Below are 19,172 nucleotides of genomic sequence, written 5' to 3' on the forward strand. Positions count from 1 at the left end.
CCAGGCAAGGAGAGACTCGGGGAACTGCCGGGAACGATCCTGAGAGGGAGAGACCCGGGGGAAGCGCCGGGAACGATCCCGGGGGGAACGGGAGACCCGAGAGGCACAAGGAATGATCCCGGGAGGGAGAGACCCAGGGGGAACCGGGAACGATCGCGGGAAGGAGAGAGCTGGGGGGCACCGGGAATAATCCCGGGACAGAGAGACCCGGGGAAGGATCCAGGGGAGACCCAGGGAACTGCCGGGAACGATCCCGGGATGGGAAAGACACGGGGGCCACCGGGAATGATCCCGGGAGGGAGAGAGCCGGGGAACGGCCGGGAATGATCTCGGGAATGGGAGACCCGAGTGAGGCATAAACTTGAAGGAATTTAGAGATTTTAGAGGAGCTAGGATTTCAGTTAGAGATAAGCTTTATTGGAGTTAATTAAAATAAATGGGCAGGCCTTGATGAAGTTAAGAGTTAACTAATAATTGATTGCTTGTCAGCACGATGTTGGGTTAGCTGGGTTTATAATGAAGAATATAGAAACTGATAAATAGATTTTAGGAACATAAGACAATTGTAGGCCTCCTCTGCTCTGAAACCAGTTGAAGATGGGGAGTGGGAGTTCTACCAATGGGTTCATTTGTCACATTTGCATTGAAAAGGTAGAAAGGTCAGAAGGAGGAAGACTTAATTTACTTCCTTATTTTGGGACCTTTCCCCATGAAAGGGACCCCATTTCAAGGAACAAACCGCGCATGCCTAATGGCTTTTGGACTAATTGCCATGGGAAACAGGGAATGGGATGTACCAAAGTTATGAATATGCATTTGTATTTTGGGTATTCAATACTTGTATAGATAAAAGGACTCTGTGATCACCTGTAAATTGCAGTGTGTATTTGGGAGCTATCCCACAAAAAACATTCACTTTCTAACTCTAAACTGTTGGAGTTTTTGTCCCTCACGGTTGGATATCGGCACTAGATCAATATCCATGTTGGAAATGAGATGTACCAAAGTTATGAATATGCATTTGTATTTTGGGTATTCAATACTTGTATTGAATTGATATCTATGGATATCTATTACAGCGCCTATGTGGGTTGCAGCTGGTGAGAGAGAGGAGGTGAATCTTGTTTCTTGAATCAGAAGGCTGATTTATTAAGATATTATATATAATACATTAGGACTATGCTAATAGAATATAGAGAGAGGTTTGCAGAGCAGCTAGGCTAGGCTAAGAATAGATAGAAAGAATCTATAACAAAGTTGTGTTCAAGGACTGAGTCCCTGGCTTACACTTTGTGATTGGCCCTTAATTATAAACAAAGAAAATTGAAGCCCCAAAACAGATAGCCTTCAAGGAATAATGAGTTAAAACATAGAATGTGAGGCATTTGAAGAAATCATAGCATTTAAGAAACACATAGAGCAACAAATCAGCTAAAGCATAGAACACAATGACAAGAAAGAGAGATAAAGATAGGGGAACTGATGAGCTAAGCATGTTCAGAGCCAACAATGTCAAACTGACCCTAAGAGCTTTGCCAAGCCATGGGGACCAAGCCAAGTACACCGAGAATTGGCCAAATTAAGAAAGAAGTTCAAAAGTTCAAAGAAGAAGACTCATCAAGAGACCCCAGAAGATGATCCTCAAAAGAGGTGTCCCCGCCCATGCTCCGCCTATGCCACGCCCCATATGAATATTCATGCAAAGATATGATTATGTATATGATCTGATGTAATCCTATATCCAAAACTGTATAAAAAGCTTGCCTTTGTTACGAGAAACTTAGAAATCCATTTTGTGATTTCTCCGACGCGTCGCAATAAAATACCTCCTGCTTATTTGACTTAAGCTGAGTCTCTTAGGCAGTTATTCTCGCCTTTTGGGGCAAAATTCGGCATCAAAATGAGCCAATCAAGGTGCGTCCCATTATATTCCACAGCAGCTGATAATAATTGTTTACCTTGTCTTCCGAGGCCTCTGGCCTCCAGAAGACACAGAAATCCAAAAGAAAGGATTTCTGTGAAGAAATGTCTGCGACAGATATCAAAATCCAGTGATCAATATCCATATTGGGAATGGGATGTACCAAAGTTATGAATAAGTATTTGCATTTTGGGTACTTCATGCTTGTATAGATAAAAGGACTCTGTGATCACCTGTAAATTGCAGTGTGTATTTGGGAGTTATCTCACAACAAACATCCACTTTCTAACTCTAAACTGTCAGAGAGTTTTTGGATATTGGTACTAGATCAATATCCATAATGGGAATGGGATGTTCCAAAGTTATGAAATATGCATTTGTATTTTGGGTATTCAATACTTGTATTGAATTGATATCTATGGATATCAAAATCCATAGGTTTTGGATATCAAAAGCCATAGACCAATATCCATACTGGGAATGGGATGTACCCAAGTTATGAATATGTATTTGTGTTTTGGGTGTTCAATACTTGTACTGATAAAAGGACTCTGTAATCACCTGTAAATTGCAGTGTGTATTTGGGAGTTATCCTACTATAAACATCCACTTTGTAACTTTGAACTGTTAAGAGTTTTTGTCCGTCACAGTTGGATTTCGGTACTAGATCAATATCCATACTTTAAATAAATCATGGGGAAGTGCTGGGAACGATCCCGGGAAGGGAAAGGAAGGGAAGGGAAGGGAAGGGAAGGGAAGGGAAGGGAAGGGAAGGGAAGGGAAGGGAAGGGAAGGGAAGGGAAGGGAAGGGAAGGGAAGGGAAGGGAAGGGAAGGGAAGGGAAGGGAAGGGAAGGGAAGGGAAGGGAAGGGAAGGGAAGGGAAGGGAAGGGAAGGGAAGGAAGGGAAGGGAAGGGAAGGGAAGGGAAGGGAAGGGAAGGGAAGGGAAGGGAAGGGAAGGGAAGGGAAGGGAAGGGTTTCTCACCTGCCGCCTCCCCGCCAGACGAGCTCGGGGTGCTGGCGGGAGCGTCCTCCACACCTGGGGGGCCCCCCTGTGCCGGGGACCCCCCCGCTCCCTCCCCGGTCGTTTTGGGGTCCCCATCCACCCCCACCTCCAGCACCCGGATGGTCTCGTGGCTGGACATGACAATAACCTGGAAATGAACCCCAAAATTAGCTCCGGGTGCGTCACCCCGGCCGCGCCCCCCAGGGCCCCCCCGTCTCCCTGGTTTTGGGGTGCAGAGCCCACCTGAACCCCGCGGGATCGAGGAACGGTGGGGGAGCCCCAGCCCCCAACAGCTCGGAGCTTTGCTGTCAGCGCCCCAACTCCAGGGGCACCCCCGGCTGACACGTCGGGCGGGTGAAACGCTGCCAGCGGCACCCCCAAACTCACAGCACCCCCACAGCTAAAGCACGCCCTTACCTGCAGCACCCCCAAAGCTACAGCAAAGCCCCCACAGCAGCAGTACCCCCCAAACAGAACCAGCAGCCCCAAACCAGAACCAGCACCCCAAAACAGAACCGGCACCCTCAAACCTAAAGCCTCCCGATACCTACAGCAAAACCTCCACAGCTGCAGCACCCCCAAACAGAACCAGCACCCCCTGAACAGAACCGGCACCCCCAAACGTAAAGCATCCCAAACCTACAGCAAAACCTCCACAGCTGCAGCACCCCAAAGCAGAACCAGCGCCCCCAAAACAGAGCCGACACCACGAAACAGCACTGGCATCTCCAACTAGAACCAGCACCCCCAAACAGAACCGGCATCCCCAAATAGGACCGGCACCCCCAAACAGAACTAGCACCCCCAAACAGAATGAGCACCTCCAAACGGAGCCGGCACCCCAAACCTAAAGCACCCCCAAACAGACCAGCACGCCCTGAAGAGAACGAGCACCCCGATACCTACAGCAAAACCTCCACAGCTGCAGCACCCCCAAAACAGAACTGGGACCCCCAAACAGAACCAACAACCCCGGAACAGAGCCAGCACTCCCAAACCCACAGCACCTCCGAACAGAACCAGCACCCCCAAACAGAACCAGCACCCCCTGAGCAGAACAAGCACCCCCAAACCGAGCCAGCACCCCCAAACAGAACCGGCACCCCTGAACAGAACCAGCACCCCCAAAACAGAACCAGGACCCTCAAATCTAAAGCACTCCGATACCTACAGCAAAACCTTCACAGCTGCAGCACCCCCTGAACAGAACCAGCACCCTCAAACAGAACCGGCACCCCCAAACAGAGCTGGCACCCCCAAACCTACAGCAAAACCCCCACAGTTGCAGCACCCCTGAACAGAACCAGCACCCCAAACAGAACCAGCACCCCTAAACAGAATTGGCACCCCCTGAACAGAGCCGGCACCCCCAAACAGAACCAGAACCTCCTGAACAGAGCCCAAACCTAAATCTCCCCAAACCCAGCGAGCTCCTGCCGCACACCCGCAGCCCCCCGTGCCGGGGCTCCCCCCGTACCTGCAGGAGCGTGGCGGGGACAGGAACGTACACGATGAGGGACCCGAGCCCCGCGGCCATGGCCGGGAGCGGGCCGGGAGCGCCCGGGCTCCGAGCCGAGAGCAGCGGCCCGGGCGGGAGGGACCGAGCTCCTTATCCCGCCCGGCAGAGCCGATATCAGCGGGACCGGCCCCGCACGGCGGCAACAGCGCCACACACACACCCCGGGGGCTGGGACGGTGCCGGTCCCGAAGGACATTGCCAGGCCCAGGGACATCCCCAGACCAAAAGGACATTCCCAATCTCTGGGACATTCCCAGTCCCAGGGGCATTCCCAGTCCCAAAGGACATTCTCAGTCCCAGGGACATTGCCAGTCCAAAGGACATTCCCAATCCCAAAGGACATTCCCAGTCTCAGGGACGTCCCCAGTCCCCACTGGCCCAGCCCCTCATTTGGAGTGGGGGGTCCCAGCAGGGCCAGAACCAGCAGAGACCCCAAAGTGCCCCCAGAGTAATTGTAATTTCTGAGCCCTCCCCAAGTGTTAAAACATACATTCCTTCCTTCCTTCCTTCCTTCCTTCCTTCCTTCCTTCCTTCCTTCCTTCCTTCCTTCCTTCCTTCCTTCCTTCCTTCCTTCCTTCCTTCCTTCCTTCCTTCCTTCCTTCCTTCCTTCCTTCCTTCCTTCCTTCCTTCCTTCCTTCCTTCCTTCCTTCCTTCCTTCCTTCCTTCCTTCCTTCCTTCCTTCCTTCCTTCCTTCCTTCCTTCCTTCCTTTTCCTCCCTCCCTCCCTTCCATTATAAATACATTTTATAATATCAGCTTTATACAAATTTTAAGATGAACACTGTATGTATAATATTAAAGTTATAATATAATATAATATAATATAATATAATATAATATAATATAATATAATATAATATAATATAATTAATATATTAGTATAATATTAACCTTTTTCTGTTGTTAACTAAACTTAAACATAGCAGTGAAATAGCTGATACAGTTATTGTGGAAAATGCATATTTTATGATTGCCCCTTAGCAAATATTAAAATAAATACTGTATGTTATGTTAGAAAGTCAAGCTGTATTAATCTCTTTTAAGTAGTGCAGTAAATACAGTTTTTAACCTATAGCATAATATTAAAATAAAAACTATGTGATGTAAGAGACTTTTTGCAACAAGCTCAAGGAATGGATAAGATAATCAAGGAATTTTTCACATTGTCCTATCTGGATAGAGATAACAGCACAGACACTGAGATCCCCGAGAAGAATTACTGCTCCTTATCAGGACAGCTCAGACTGTGAGGAACCAAGGCTGATTTACAAGATGGGGGGAGCTAAAATGGAACAGAAGCTTCAGGAAACTTCAGAAACTGTGGTGTGAAAGGAATGTTTGAATCATGCACGAGATCCGTGAATATGCAATAGGTTATTGCTTTTAAGGGTTAATCCTTTGGTAGCAAGAGGTGCTTTGGGGCACAGTGCAAAGCACCCGGACATCCGCAATTCTTTGCTTTTTATTGTCTTTTATTGTCATAACTTTGATTGTCCAAATTGTTATTGTCCTAATTTTTATTACTGTTTTCATCACTAAACTCATTAAACTTCTAAAACTCATTCATTAAACTTCTAAAATTTTAACACAAGTGGCCAGTGAGGGTCCCTTGGATGTGATCAGTGAGGGTCACTTGGATGTGGTCAGTGAGGTCAGTGAGGGTCACTTGGATGTGGTCAGTGGTCAGTGGTCAGTGAGGGTCTCAGATGTGGTCAGTGAGGTCAGTGAGGGTCACTTGGATGTGGTCAGTGGTCAGTGGTCAGTGGTCAGTGAGGTCAGTGAGGGTCTCTCAGATGTGGTCAGTGGTCAGTGAGGGTCCCAGATGGGGTCAGTGGTCAGTGAGGGTCCCTTGGATGTGGTCAGTGTTCAGTGAGGGTCCTTCAGATGGGGTGCAGTGGTCAGTGAGGGTCTCTGGGGTGGGGTTCACTGGTCAGTGAGGGTCTCAGATGTGGTCAGTGAGGTCAGGGAGGGTCCCAGATGTGGTCAGAGGTCAGTAGTCATTGGTCAGTGAGGTCAGGGAGGGTCTCAGATAAGGTGCAGAGGTCAGTAGTCATTGGTCAGTGAGGTCAGGGAGGGTCCCAGATGTGGTCAGAGGTCAGTGGTCAGCACTGGCGTTGGGGTCTCTGGTGTCCCCCAGGTCTCTGTGGGGTCTCCTCTGGCACCAAGCCCAGCTGACCCTCAGGGAGGTGACAGTGACCCAGGGTGGGGACTGAGGGTGGCACCCGAGGGTCACTCAGTGCTCACTGAGGGTGGCACCCCGAGGGTCACCCCGAGGGTCACTGTCCCCAAGGGTCACTCAGTGCCCACTGTCCCCTGAGGGTGGCACCCCGAGGGTCACTCAGTGCTGTCCCCTCACTGGGGGGGACACCCTGAGGGTCACTCAGGGCTCACTGTCCCCGAGGGTCACTCAGGGCCCACTGTCCCCGAGGGTCACTCAGGGCCCACTGTCCCCAAGGGTCACTCAGGGCTCACTGTCCCCGAGGGTCACTCAGTGCTGTCCCTTCACTGAGGGTGGCACCCAAGGGTCACTCAGTGCTCACTGTCCCCTCATTGAGGGTGGCACCCGAGGGTCACTCAGTGCTCACTGTCCCCTGACTGAGGGTGGCACCCGAGGGTCACCCAGTGCTCCCCGAGGGTCACTCACTGTCCCTGTCCCTGTCACCAAATGTCACTTTCCCCTCTGGCTCTGACCATTCCTGACCCCCCCCCCCCACCCCCGAGTTTTGGGGCTCCAATTCCTGCAGGACAGAGCTGGCACAGGGGGGCAGTGCTGGGGTGGGGCAGCACAAAATGAGGGAAATTCAGAATTCCTGGAGGGAAAGGACGAGATTCCCACAGCTCCTTGGGCACTGCGGGGTCGCCCCCTCCCAGCCCCACCAGTCTGACCAGTTCTGAGTGGGGAGGGCACTGGTTGGCAGGGAAGGCTCCCAGGTTACCCCAGGATTTGGGGTGGCCCCTCCACCAATGCCAGAATTTCACCCCACAGCTGCCAGCATAGAAAATGAGTTGGGAATTCAATCAACCCTCAGCTGATTTTTCCTTTTCCTGCTCTTTGATAACCTGGGCTGAATTTTCCCTTTTCTAGGACCTGATTGAGCTGTGTGGGACCAATGAGACTTTTAACTGTCCCCAAAAACACTGCCTTTATTATCAATTTAACAATTTTAGTAATTTTTATTGTGAGCAGCTTGTTGGGCAACTAAATATTGCTGGGATAATGTAAAGTAGATTATTTCATGTGCTGTCAGTTTGGGTTTTTTTGCTAAGTTGATTTTATCTTTTTTTACTGGAAAAAAAAAAAGAACGGTGTGGGAAAAGCTTTTATTTTTCTCTTAGGTTAAATGTACATTTATCTTATGTATAAATTTATCTCAACTAATTAAAAATCAGGGAACTGAACCAAATTAAGCCTGGGAGTTGGTACATTAATGAATATTATTATAATATCAGTTTTGCCTTGGAAGGCTTTAGATTTGGGATGATTTTTCTGAGTTTTTAAGAGTTATGGACAAGGGAATGAAATGACCTTGGAAAAACACAAGGAAATGTCCCCAGGGCCCATCCCAGACAGGACTGCAGAAGGAACAGGGATCAAACACAAGGAAATTTCTTCTCTGTTCCCACCTGGGAGGAATGAGGGATTTGTGTTTCCAAACCAGCTCTGGGTCTGCTGGGGGATAAAACTTGGAGATGAAAGAAACCATGGGGAGGATTCCACTGATGGATGAATGGAAAAAGAATAAACTTTTACAAATAAACTTTGGGTTTGCTGATAAATGGAAATTAGACGTTGAAATAAAATGTCTGATAAATGCAATTGGAATATTGAGAGATGAAAAAGAAACAATGGGGAAGAAAATCCCCTAAATTCATAAGAATTAAAAATTAAAAGGGCAGGGTTGTACATTAGAGAGGAATCTTTGGTATCAGGAGTTCTGGGGAGTCTGAAACTCTCAAGCACCTCAGAAATGGGGAAAAAATCCCCTCATTTCCCTAAGAATTAAAAATTAAAGGGCAGGCTTATACATTAGAGGGGAATCTTTGGTATTTTGGGGAGTCTGTACCTCTCAAGTATCCCAGAAATGGGGAAAAACCCCTAAATTCCATAAGAATAAAAATTTAAAAGGGAGGGTTATACATTAGAGGGGAATCTTTGGTATTTTGGGGAGTCTGTACCTCTAAAGTACCTCAGAAATGGGAAAAAAAACCCTAATTTCCCTAAGAAATAAAAATTTAAGTGCAGGGTTACACATGAAAGGGGAATTTTTGGTATGAGGAGTTCTGGGGAGTCTGAACCTCCAAAGCACCTCAGAAATGGGGGAAAAACCCCCTCAATTCTCTAAGAATTAAAAATTAAAAGGGAAGGTTATACATTAGAGGGGAATCTTTGGTATTTTGGGGAGTCTGTACCTCTCAAGTACCTCAGAAATGGGGAAAAAGAGGGAAATTGGGATAAAAAGGAGGCTGCAACCTCCAAAAATCCCAGGGAATGCCCCATGGCCTGTGCCTTTGTTGGAATAAAGCAAAAGGATTCCTCTGTCTCCTCTTTGGACACAACCTCTGGCGTTTATAGATTATTTTTCCCGAACCACTCACAAACCTGCACTGGAAACGATAAAACTTTCCTAACAACTGTCCTAATTAATTGTTTTAATTAAGTTTCCCAGCAGTGCAGCAAGGTTTATCACTAAATGGGATTTTGGGAACCCAGTTTGGGGGAAGCGGCCGAGCCTTGGAGCTGTGCTGGAAAACCTCGATGGTTTTCAACAAACAAAGCCTGGGACAGGGAGATGTTTTTGCTGGGATTGGAGGCGAGGAATGCAGGGTTTATGGAGCACAAGGACATTCTGCAGAGCCCAGAGATAAAGGAGAGACACAGGCAGCCCACAGCTGTGCTGGAACCCTCCCTGGCTGGGAAAAAGGCAGGAAAGAGACTGAAAATGGGAATGAAACAGCACGAGAAAAGAAATCAATAATCAATAGAGGATGAACTGCTAATTAATGACAATTCTGTAATTTTTAGCCAATGGGCATGAATTTTTTTTTTTTGTTGGCTAAAATGTAGGAACGGTGAAAAGTTTTGGAAGTGTGTGATGAGCAGAGCAAGCTGAAGAAGTTTAGAATTAAAAAGGACTCCACTGATTGATGAATGGAAAAAAAGAGATTTGCTTTCACAAATAAACTTCAGGCTTGCTGATTAATGAAACTGGGTATTGAAAGATAAAAAAAAAAAACAATGGGGAAAACCCCTAAATTACCAATGTTCCAAGGAGGGACCCCAGGCTCTCAGTTTTCCTGTTTTGGGGCTCAGGGTGAGTGGGAATTGCCATTGCTCCCTGGTTTGTGGTTTTAGAGGCTCCTGCAGCTCTGGGGCATCTCCCATCCTCTTCCCTCCCTCCTCTCCTTCCTCCTCCTCTCCCCTGGTGAAAATCAGCCCCACCCAGTGTTATAGACACACACTGTAATAATGGCATTTTGCAAATATTCAAACGGATTTTATGTGTGGAATGTTGAAATAACTTTTCTATAAAGATGTAGTTTGTGTTTCTGTTGCTAATTAAGCTCAGTGAAATATCTGATAAAGATATATACTATAATATTGGCTTTCTGCAAATATTGAAATGGATTGTTTATGTGTGGTGTTAAAGCAACTTTGTTATATAGTTTGTGTTTCTGTTGCTAATTAAGGTCAGCGCAATAGCTGATATAGATACACACTACAATTTTGGCTTTTTGCAAATATTAAAATGCATTGTATATGTGTTAAAGTAACTTTGTTGTAAAGATATAGTTTGTATTTCTGGTGTTAATTAAGCTCAGTGAAATAGCTGATATCGATATATATAATAGTGGCATTTTGCAAATATTGAAACGGATTCTCTATGTGTGGTGTTAAAGTAACTTTGTTATATAGTTTGTATTTGTTAATTAAGTTGAGTGCAATAGCTGATATAGATACATATCATAATATTGGCTTTTGCAAATATTAAATGAATTTTATATGTGGCTGTGCAGTTTTTGGAGTCTCTCTTATAGTAACTTTGTTATAAAGATATAATTTGTATTTGTTAATTAAGCTCAGTGAAATAGCTGATATAGGTACTCATTATAATGCTGGCTTTTTGCAAATATTTAAATGGATTGTATATATGTGGTGTTAAAGTAATTTTGTTAATAAAGATATAGTTTGTTAACTAAGCTCAGTGCAATAGCTGATATGGATACACGTTATAATACTGGCTTTTTGCAAATATTAAATGGATTTTATACGTGTTAAAGTAACTTTGTTATAAAGATATAGTTTGTATTTGTTAATTAACCTCAGTGCAATAGCTGATATAGATACACATTATAATTTGGCTTTTTGTAAATATTAAAATGGATTTTATATGTGGCTGTGCAGGTTTTGGAGTCTCTCTTACAGTAACTTTGTTATAAAGATATAATTTGTATTTGTTAATTAAGTTCAGTGCAATAGCTGATATAGATACACATTATAATACTGGCTTTTTGTAAATATTAAATTGAATTTTATATGTGTTGTGTTAAAGTAACTTTGTTATATAGTTTGTATGTCTGGTGTTACATAAGCTCAGTGCAATAGCTGATATAGACACACACTATAATATTGGCTTTTTGCAAATATTAAATGGATTTTATATGTGGAAAGTTAAAATAACTTTGTTATAAAGATATAATTTTTATTTCTGTTATTATTAAGCTTAGACGTAGTAGTGCAAAGGCTGATATCAGTGTGCTTCTGTTAAATGCCTGTTTGGATGGGATAACACCCAATGCACACACAATGAGCACACCTGTACAGAAGGACACACAAGGAGCACACCTGTACACACAGGGACACACAATGAGCACACCTGTGCACATGGGGACACACAATGAGCACACCTGTACACACAATGAGCACACCTGTACACATGGGGACACACAATGAGCACATCTGTGCACAAGGACACACAATGAGCACACCTGTACACATGGGGACACACAATGAGCACACCTGTGCACACAATGAGCACACCTGTACACACAGGGACACACAATGAGCACACCTGTGCACGTGAGGACACACAATGAGCACACCTGTGCACACAGGGACACACAATGAGCACACCTGTGCATGTGAGGACACACAATGAGCACACCTGTGCACGTGAGGACACACAATGAGCACACCTGTGCATGTGAGGACACACAATGAGCACACCTGTGCATGTGAGGACACACAATGAGCACACCTGTGCACGTGAGGACACACAATGAGCACACCTGTACACATGGGGACACACAATGAGCACACCTGTACACACAGGGACACACAATGAGCACACCTGTGCACACGAGGACACACAATGAGCACACCTGTACACATGGGGACACACAATGAGCACACCTGTGCACATGGGGACACACAATGAGCACACCTGTACACGTGAGGACACACAATGAGCACACCTGTACACACAATGAGCACACCTGTGCAGATCTGCCAACCACCAGCACTGTGAAAAGTGCATATTGGATGGCTCTACATAGATATTTGTATATTTGTATCTTTGTATATTTGTATATTTGTATATACTGCATGCATTATGTTGTATTGATTAGTGGTGCTGTATTAGCACTTTAATAGGATGGCAAATGCAATTTTGTAGTTGAAATGTCACTTCTGTAGCTAAAACATAAACTATGTATGTAGGATATTTTTTTTAAGAAAAGAATGAGGTACTCCCACTGAGATAGCAGCCACAGGACACCTGAATCCTTCAGAGAAAGAGAATTTATTGCCCCATTACCAGGAGAAATGAACTTCTTCCTGCCTCGCTCAGCCCTGAAGAGCCGTCAGGATTCAGAGAAAGCAGCTGACACTGCCCAGACAGAATCCTGAGTTTGAATGGAATTTATGCATCATGGATGAGGCGTATGAATATGCAACGGGCTGTTGCTTTACGGGTTAATCCTCTGTTAACGTGGGTCCTTTTTGGGCTTATTTTGCCCAGAAAAGGTACCCGGACTGTCTGTAACTGTTTGTTTCTATTGTCTCATATCACACATGTCAGTGTCCTAATCCAAATTGTCCAAATTTTTATTACTCTAATTATATCGCTATTTTTATAACCATTTTATTATCACTAAACTTTTAAAATTTTAAAAACAAGCGATTGGCGTTTTTCACAGAGCTCACTCCTGAAGGCAGCGAGGGCCAGGCCCAAAACTGGAGGTGACAAAGAGAAGGAGCCAAAACCAAGCCAAGAAACAGCCGGATCTAAAAGGCGACCCCGAGGAGGGGCCATGCAAAATAGGTCATGAATATGCAAAGAACTTTATGAATATGCATACAAAGATATGAATATGCAAAGAATGATGTAAGGGAAAAGGTATTTAAGGGGTGTCCCTGAAGATAACAGTGCGGGCTTGGCTGATGCCATAATAACCTCCGCTCCGCGGCCCTTATCTCCTATCGTCCTTTATTAAACTTTTTACATTTTATCAGGAGAGTGAATGTGCTTTTCACATGAACTTTGCTCTATGGTCCTTGTCTCCTATTGTCTCCTATTGTCCTTTACTGAACTTTTTACACGCTCACAGGACACTGACCGTGGATTTTACATAACCTTTGCTCTGCTCTCTTTGTCTCCTATTGTTTTTTATTAAACTTTTTTACATTTTCACAGGACAGTGAATGCGTTTTTCACACCACTTTTGCTCTGTGGTTCTTTTTCTCCTATGGTCCTTTATAAAACTTTAAAATTTTCACATGAAAGTGACTGTATTTTTCACACCTTTGCTCTATGGTCCTTGTCTCCTGTTGTCTCCTATTGCCCTTTACTAACCTTTTTAAACGTTCACAGGACGCTGAACGTGTTTTTCACGTAACTTTTGATCCGTGCTCCTTGTCTACTACTGTCCTTTATAAAACTTTAAAATTTTCACATGAGAGTGGCTGTGTTTTTCCACCTCTGCTCTATAGTCCTTGTCTCCTACCATCCTTTACTAAACTTTTTACACGTTCACAAGAGAGTGACCGTGTTTTTCACATAACCTTCGCTCTGTTCTCTTGGTGCCCTATTGTTCTTTATTAAACTTTTTACACTTTCACAGGACAACGAACCTGTTTTTCACACCACCTTTGCTCTGCGGTCCTTGTCTCCCATTGTCCTTTACCAAACTTTTACATTTCCACAGGACACTGACTGTGTTTGTCACAACTTTGCTCTGCGGTCCTTGTCTCCCATTGTCCTTTATTAAACTGGGGATTAATTAATGATTTATTAAACCTGGCTGTTCCACCTGAGCCTGTATGAACCCATCGAGCTGGTACCCCAAAACCTGCAGCACCCCAAACCTGCAGCACCCAAAATCTCCAGCACCCCAAACCTGCAGCACCCCAAAACCTGCAGCACCCCCAAACCTGCAGCACCCAAAACCTGCAGCACCCCCAAACCTGCAGCCTCCAAAACCTGCAGCACCCAAAACCTGCAGCACCCCCAAACCTGCAGCACCCAAAACCTGCAGCACCCCCAAACCTGCAGCACCCCCAAACCTCCAGCACCCCAAACCTGCACCCCCCCCAAAACCTGCAGCACCCCAAACCTGCACCCCCCCCCCAAACCTGCAGCACCCCAAACCTGCAGCACCCCAAAACCTGCAGCCCCCAAAACCTGCAGCACCCAAAACCTGCAGCACCCCCAAACCTGCAGCCCCCCAAACCTGCAGCCCCCAAAACCTGCAGTACCCCAAACCTGCAGCACCCCCAAACCTGCAGCCTCCAAAACCTGCAGCCCCCCAAAACCTGCAGCACCTCAAAACACAGCGGGTATCCCCCCACCTGCATCACACCCACAGCACCCCAAAACGGTACCCCACATCTGCAGAGTGTTCCACCCAGCCCCACAGGCGGGGTGCAGGGCCAGGTGAGCCCCCCAAATCTCCTGCAGGTGTTCCAGCCCATCCCAGGGCACACAGGGAGGGGGGGTCACACCCACAGCCGGTTTTGGGGTCCCAGCCCTGGCCTGGTTTGGGGGGGGGACCCAACCCCGGCCGGTTTTGGGGTCCCAGCCATGGCCAGTTTTGGGATCCCATCTCCAGCCCCGTTTTGGGGTGGGGGTCCTACCCCCCTGGCCGGTTTTTGGGTCCCCCTCCCCGGCCTGGTTTTGGGGTGGGTGCCCCTCTCCAGCCCGGTTTTGGGGTCCCACCCCCAGCCCGATTTCAGGGTCCCACCCATGGCCACTTTTGGGGTCCCATCTCCAGCCCAGTTTTGGGGTGCTGGTCCCAGTCCAGGCGTGGTTTTGGGGTGCCCCTCTCCAGCCCTGTTTTGGGGTCCCACCCCAGCTCGGTTTTGAGGTCCCCCTCCCCGGCCTGGTTTTGGGGTGCGTGTCCCAATCCAGGCCCGGTTTGGGGTCCCATCCCCGGCCGGTTTTGGGGTCCCACCTCTGACACAGTTTTGGGGTCTTACCCCCCAGCCCAGTTCTGGGGTGGGGGGTCCCAGTCCAGGCCTGGTTTTGGGGTCTCACCCCTCAGCCCGGTTTTGGGGTTCCAGCCCCATTTTAGGGTCCCAGCCCGGGCCAGTTTTGGGGTCCCAGCCCGTTTTGAGGTCCCACCCCATCCCGGTTTTGGGGTCCTAGCCCGTTTTGGGGTCCCAGCTCATTTTGGGGTTCCAGCCCCGTTTTGGGGTCCCAGCCCGGTTTTGGGGTCCTAGCCTGGTTTTGAGGTCCCAGCCCGGTTTTGGGCTCCCAGCCCAGCCCCATTTTGGGGTTCCAGCCCGTTTTGGGGTCCCAGTCCGGTTTTGGGGTCCCAGCCTGGTTTTGAGGTCCCAGCCCAGCCCCGTTTTGGGGTCCCAGCCCGTTTTGGGGTCCCAGCCCCGTTTTGGGGTCCCAGCCCGTTCTGGGGTCCCAGCCCCGTTTTGGGGTCCCAGCCCGTTTTGGGGTCCGTACCTGCTCGTTGACCGTCAGCAGGGCCTCCTGGGGCTGCCCCGGGCACGGCTCCATGGTGGCCTGGCACGGGTGGGGAGGGTCACACCTGCCACATGCTGCACGGGGGGACAACGAGGGGCTGTCACCAACCTGGGGGTCCCCGGGGGGATTTGGGGTTCTGGGATTCCTCTCACCCCCTTTGAAACCCTAAAAACCCGGGACGGGCCAGGTGAAATCACCTCTCTGGAGCCCACAGAGGTCCCCAAATCTCCAGGTGACACCTGGCTGTCCCCCCAAGCCCATGGTGGACCCTGAGGGGACTCAAACTGTTGGGGACACTTCTTCAGCAGGTGACAGGGAGGGTCATGGGGTGGGTGGGCTCTGGATTCACCCCCAGGTGGGTTCACCTGCCCCACAGAGCTGCCAGGATCGGGGGGAACACCCCAAAGTCCTGGGGCAGCTTCTTCCTCCTCCCGAGGCTGGAAAAGGTGGGGAGAGGTGGAAAAGGTGGGAGAAGGTGGCAAAGCTGCTCCTCGCTGCCCCAGGTGGGCCCATCCCCTCCTCTGCCCCCACTCCTGTCAGACAGGGAAGGGAAAAGGGAAAAGGGGGAATGGGAGGGGGAAGGAAGGGAATCCCACGGATTTTGGGGGTCCCAGGTACTCACCCACTGCTCGTTCTGGGGTGAGGGACCCTCCCTCTGCACACGGGGCTGGATGGTGCTCCTGCCCCCCGTCCTGGGCTGGGGGCGCCTGGGGACTCCCAGGTTTCAGGGTTCCCAGGTTTTAGGGTTCCCAGGGTTTCAGGGTTCCCGAGGTTTCAGAGCTCCCGGGATTTCAGGGTTCCCGAGGTTTCAGAGCTCCCGGGGTTTCAGGGTTCCCAGGGTTTCAGGGCTCCGGCTTTCTGCTGTCCTGGCTGCAGCTCTCAGGAAATCTGGGTTCTGGCTCTCCGGGTTTTGGGGTCTCTGCGCTCCGACTTTCCAGGATTTGGGGTCTCTGGGCTCTGGGTTTTAGGGTCTCTGGGCTCCGGCTCTCCTGCTCTTGGAGTCTCTGGGCTCTGGCTCTCTGGTTTTGGGGTGTCTGTTCTCCGGCTCCTCAGGATTTGGGGTCTCTGGTTCTCCGGTTTTTGGGGTCTCTGGGCTCTGGCTCTTGGGGTCTCTGGGCTCCAACTCTGCAGGATTTGGGGTCTCTGGGCTCCAACTCTGCAGGATTTGGGGTCTCTGGGCTCCGGATTTTGGGGTTGCTGGGCTCTGGCTCTCTGGGTTTTGGGGTGCCTGGGCTCTGGGTTTCCGGGTTCTGGGGTCCCTGGGCTCCGACTCTGCGGGTTTTGGGGTCTCTGGGCTCTGGCTCTGGTTTTCAGACCTCTGTTCTCTGGCTCTGCAGGATTTGGGGTCTCTGGGCTCCAGCTCTCTGGGTTTTGGGGTCTCTGGGCTCTGGCTGTGCAGGTTTTGGGGTCTTTGTGCTCTGGCTCTCTGGTTTTGGGGTCTCTGGGCTCCGGTTCTGTAGGATTTGGGGTCTCTAGGTTCCGGCTCTCAGGGTTTCAGGGTCTTTGGGCTCCGGCTTTCTGTTTTTGGGGTCTCCAGGCTCCGGCTCTGCAGAATTCGGGGTCTCCAGGCTCCGGCTCTCTGGGTTTTGGGGTCTCTGGGCTCTGGCTCTCTGGGTTTTGGGGTCTCTGGGCTCCGTTTTTTGGGGTCTCTGGGCTCTGGCTCTCTGGGTTTTGGGGTCTCTGGGCTCCGTTTTTTGGGGTCTCTGGGCTCCGGCTCTCTGGGGTTCTGCCCCTCCTGGTTTTTTGGCTCCTCCGAGTTTTGGGGTGCCTGGCTTTGGCCTGGAGGGACACAAAACATTGGAGATGTTCCCGTGCCGAGCTCTGGCTGCTCCCGTGCTCCCCAAAAACCGGGGAGCCCCAGGATCCCCCGCTACAGATCCCCCCAAAAAAGAGGAGTTTGGGAAAGGTGACTCAGGAGAAACAGAAAGTTTCAAGGATAAATCCTTGGATTTCTCTCTGCTGCTGCTGCTGCTGGGAGGAGACACAAATAACCCGGGAGAGAAGACTAATTAACGAGCCAATTAATCAGACATTTGTGATTCCAGGCTGGATGCAGGTGGGCATCCAGCTCCAGATCCTTTCCCCATCACACATCCCGATTTTCACACTTTTTGGGGCATTTTTTGGCATTTAATGTGACAAATCATTTATGCAGATGGTGGTGAGGGCAGGCAGGGAGGAGCAGCCACGGAGCAACAGATGGAGGGAAGGCATAAAATGCATAAAATATCAATAAAAATATTAAAAAATAAAGAAAGAGGGGAAAAAAGGTGAGAGAAGGATATTTAGGATGCTCCCAGTCTCCATGTGGATTTAATTTCCATGTTAATTAGGTGTTGATGAGGCAGAGAAGGGTCCAAAAGTTGGACCCATCATTATTAAATTTTGAGTGTAATCTTCTTCTTCTTCTTCTTCTTCTAATTATCATTATCATTATCATTACTATCATTATCATTATCATTACTATCATTATTATCATTATTATTATTATCATTATTATGTTTTGGTGTTCAATAATAACAATAACAATGATAAAAATTATAATAATTGAAATAATAAAAACAAATAACAACAAACTCAAAACATGATAATGATGATAATAATAAAAATAAAAATAATAAACCAAAATAATAATAAAACCAAAACATGAAAATGATGATAATAATAAGAGCAAAACAAAACATAATAATGATAATAATAACAATAACAATAATGAAATAATGTAAACCCAAAACATTATAATGATTATTATAATGATGATAATGATGCTAATGATGATAATGATAATAATAGTAAAACAAAACATAATAGTGAAAAAAATAAATAATAATAATGGAATAATAAACCCAAAACATAATAATTATAATGATAATAATAAAATAAAAATAATAAAACCAAATAATAATAAACACAAACATAACAATAATAATATAGTGAATAATAAGAATAAAACTAAAACAGGGGGCAGGATCCCGACCCCAAAAGGAAGCTGCAGCATTTCTGGAGCCCCTGGCAGCAGGAGCAGCCTGCAGTGCTGTCACTGTGATATTTTATGAAAATCCTTTCGCTGGGATTTTCTCCTGAGAAACCTCCGAAAAGAAATGTAAACAAGAATTATCTGATTGCTTGGAATGTGCTCTGGAGATGGTTTAGCAACAGGTGAATCTTTGATTGGTCCCATGTGAATTGTTTTTATTTGATGACCAATCATGATCCAGTTATGTCGAGGCTCTGAGTAGTCACAAGGTTTTATTATTCATTCTTTTAAAGCCTTCTGATGTCTCCTTTCTCTTTCTTTTAATATATTTATTATTTTATTGTATATATATATATATATGATTTATATAACATATATTATTTATTACCATCATATATTATTTATAATATATCATTCATTATTAATTATATATCATACATTATTTATATATAATATATTATTTATTACAATCATATATTATATTATATTATATTATATTATATTATATTATATTATATTATATTATATTATATTATATTATATTATATTATATTATATTATATTATATTATATTATATTATATTATATTATATTATATTATATTATATTACATTACATTATATTACATTATATTATATATCATACAATATTTATATAATATATAATGTATTATTTATATGTAACATATTATTTATTATTTAATGATATATATTTAATATAATACATATAATAAAATAATAAATCAGCCTCCTGAAACATGGAGTGAAGATTCTCATCCC

General features: G+C 46.6%; 1 protein-coding gene across 1 annotated transcript in view; it reads right to left on the reverse strand.

The window, feature by feature from the left end:
• Positions 1-16,110, reverse strand: part of LOC134413768 (POU domain, class 6, transcription factor 1-like) — a gene marked incomplete at its 5' end in the record, with an annotated part of 34,619 nt that extends 18,509 nt beyond the window's left edge. The window contains 4 exon segments of the mRNA XM_063147803.1: positions 2,905-3,073; positions 15,396-15,490; positions 16,039-16,071; positions 16,074-16,110. Coding sequence (XP_063003873.1) covers positions 2,905-3,073; positions 15,396-15,490; positions 16,039-16,071; positions 16,074-16,110 — 334 coding nt within the window.
• Between the last annotated feature and the right edge of the window lie 3,062 nt (positions 16,111-19,172).

This window comes from Melospiza melodia, unplaced genomic scaffold (genome assembly GCF_035770615.1).
Source record: "Melospiza melodia melodia isolate bMelMel2 unplaced genomic scaffold, bMelMel2.pri scaffold_51, whole genome shotgun sequence".
NCBI classification, from domain to species: Eukaryota; Metazoa; Chordata; class Aves; order Passeriformes; family Passerellidae; genus Melospiza; species Melospiza melodia.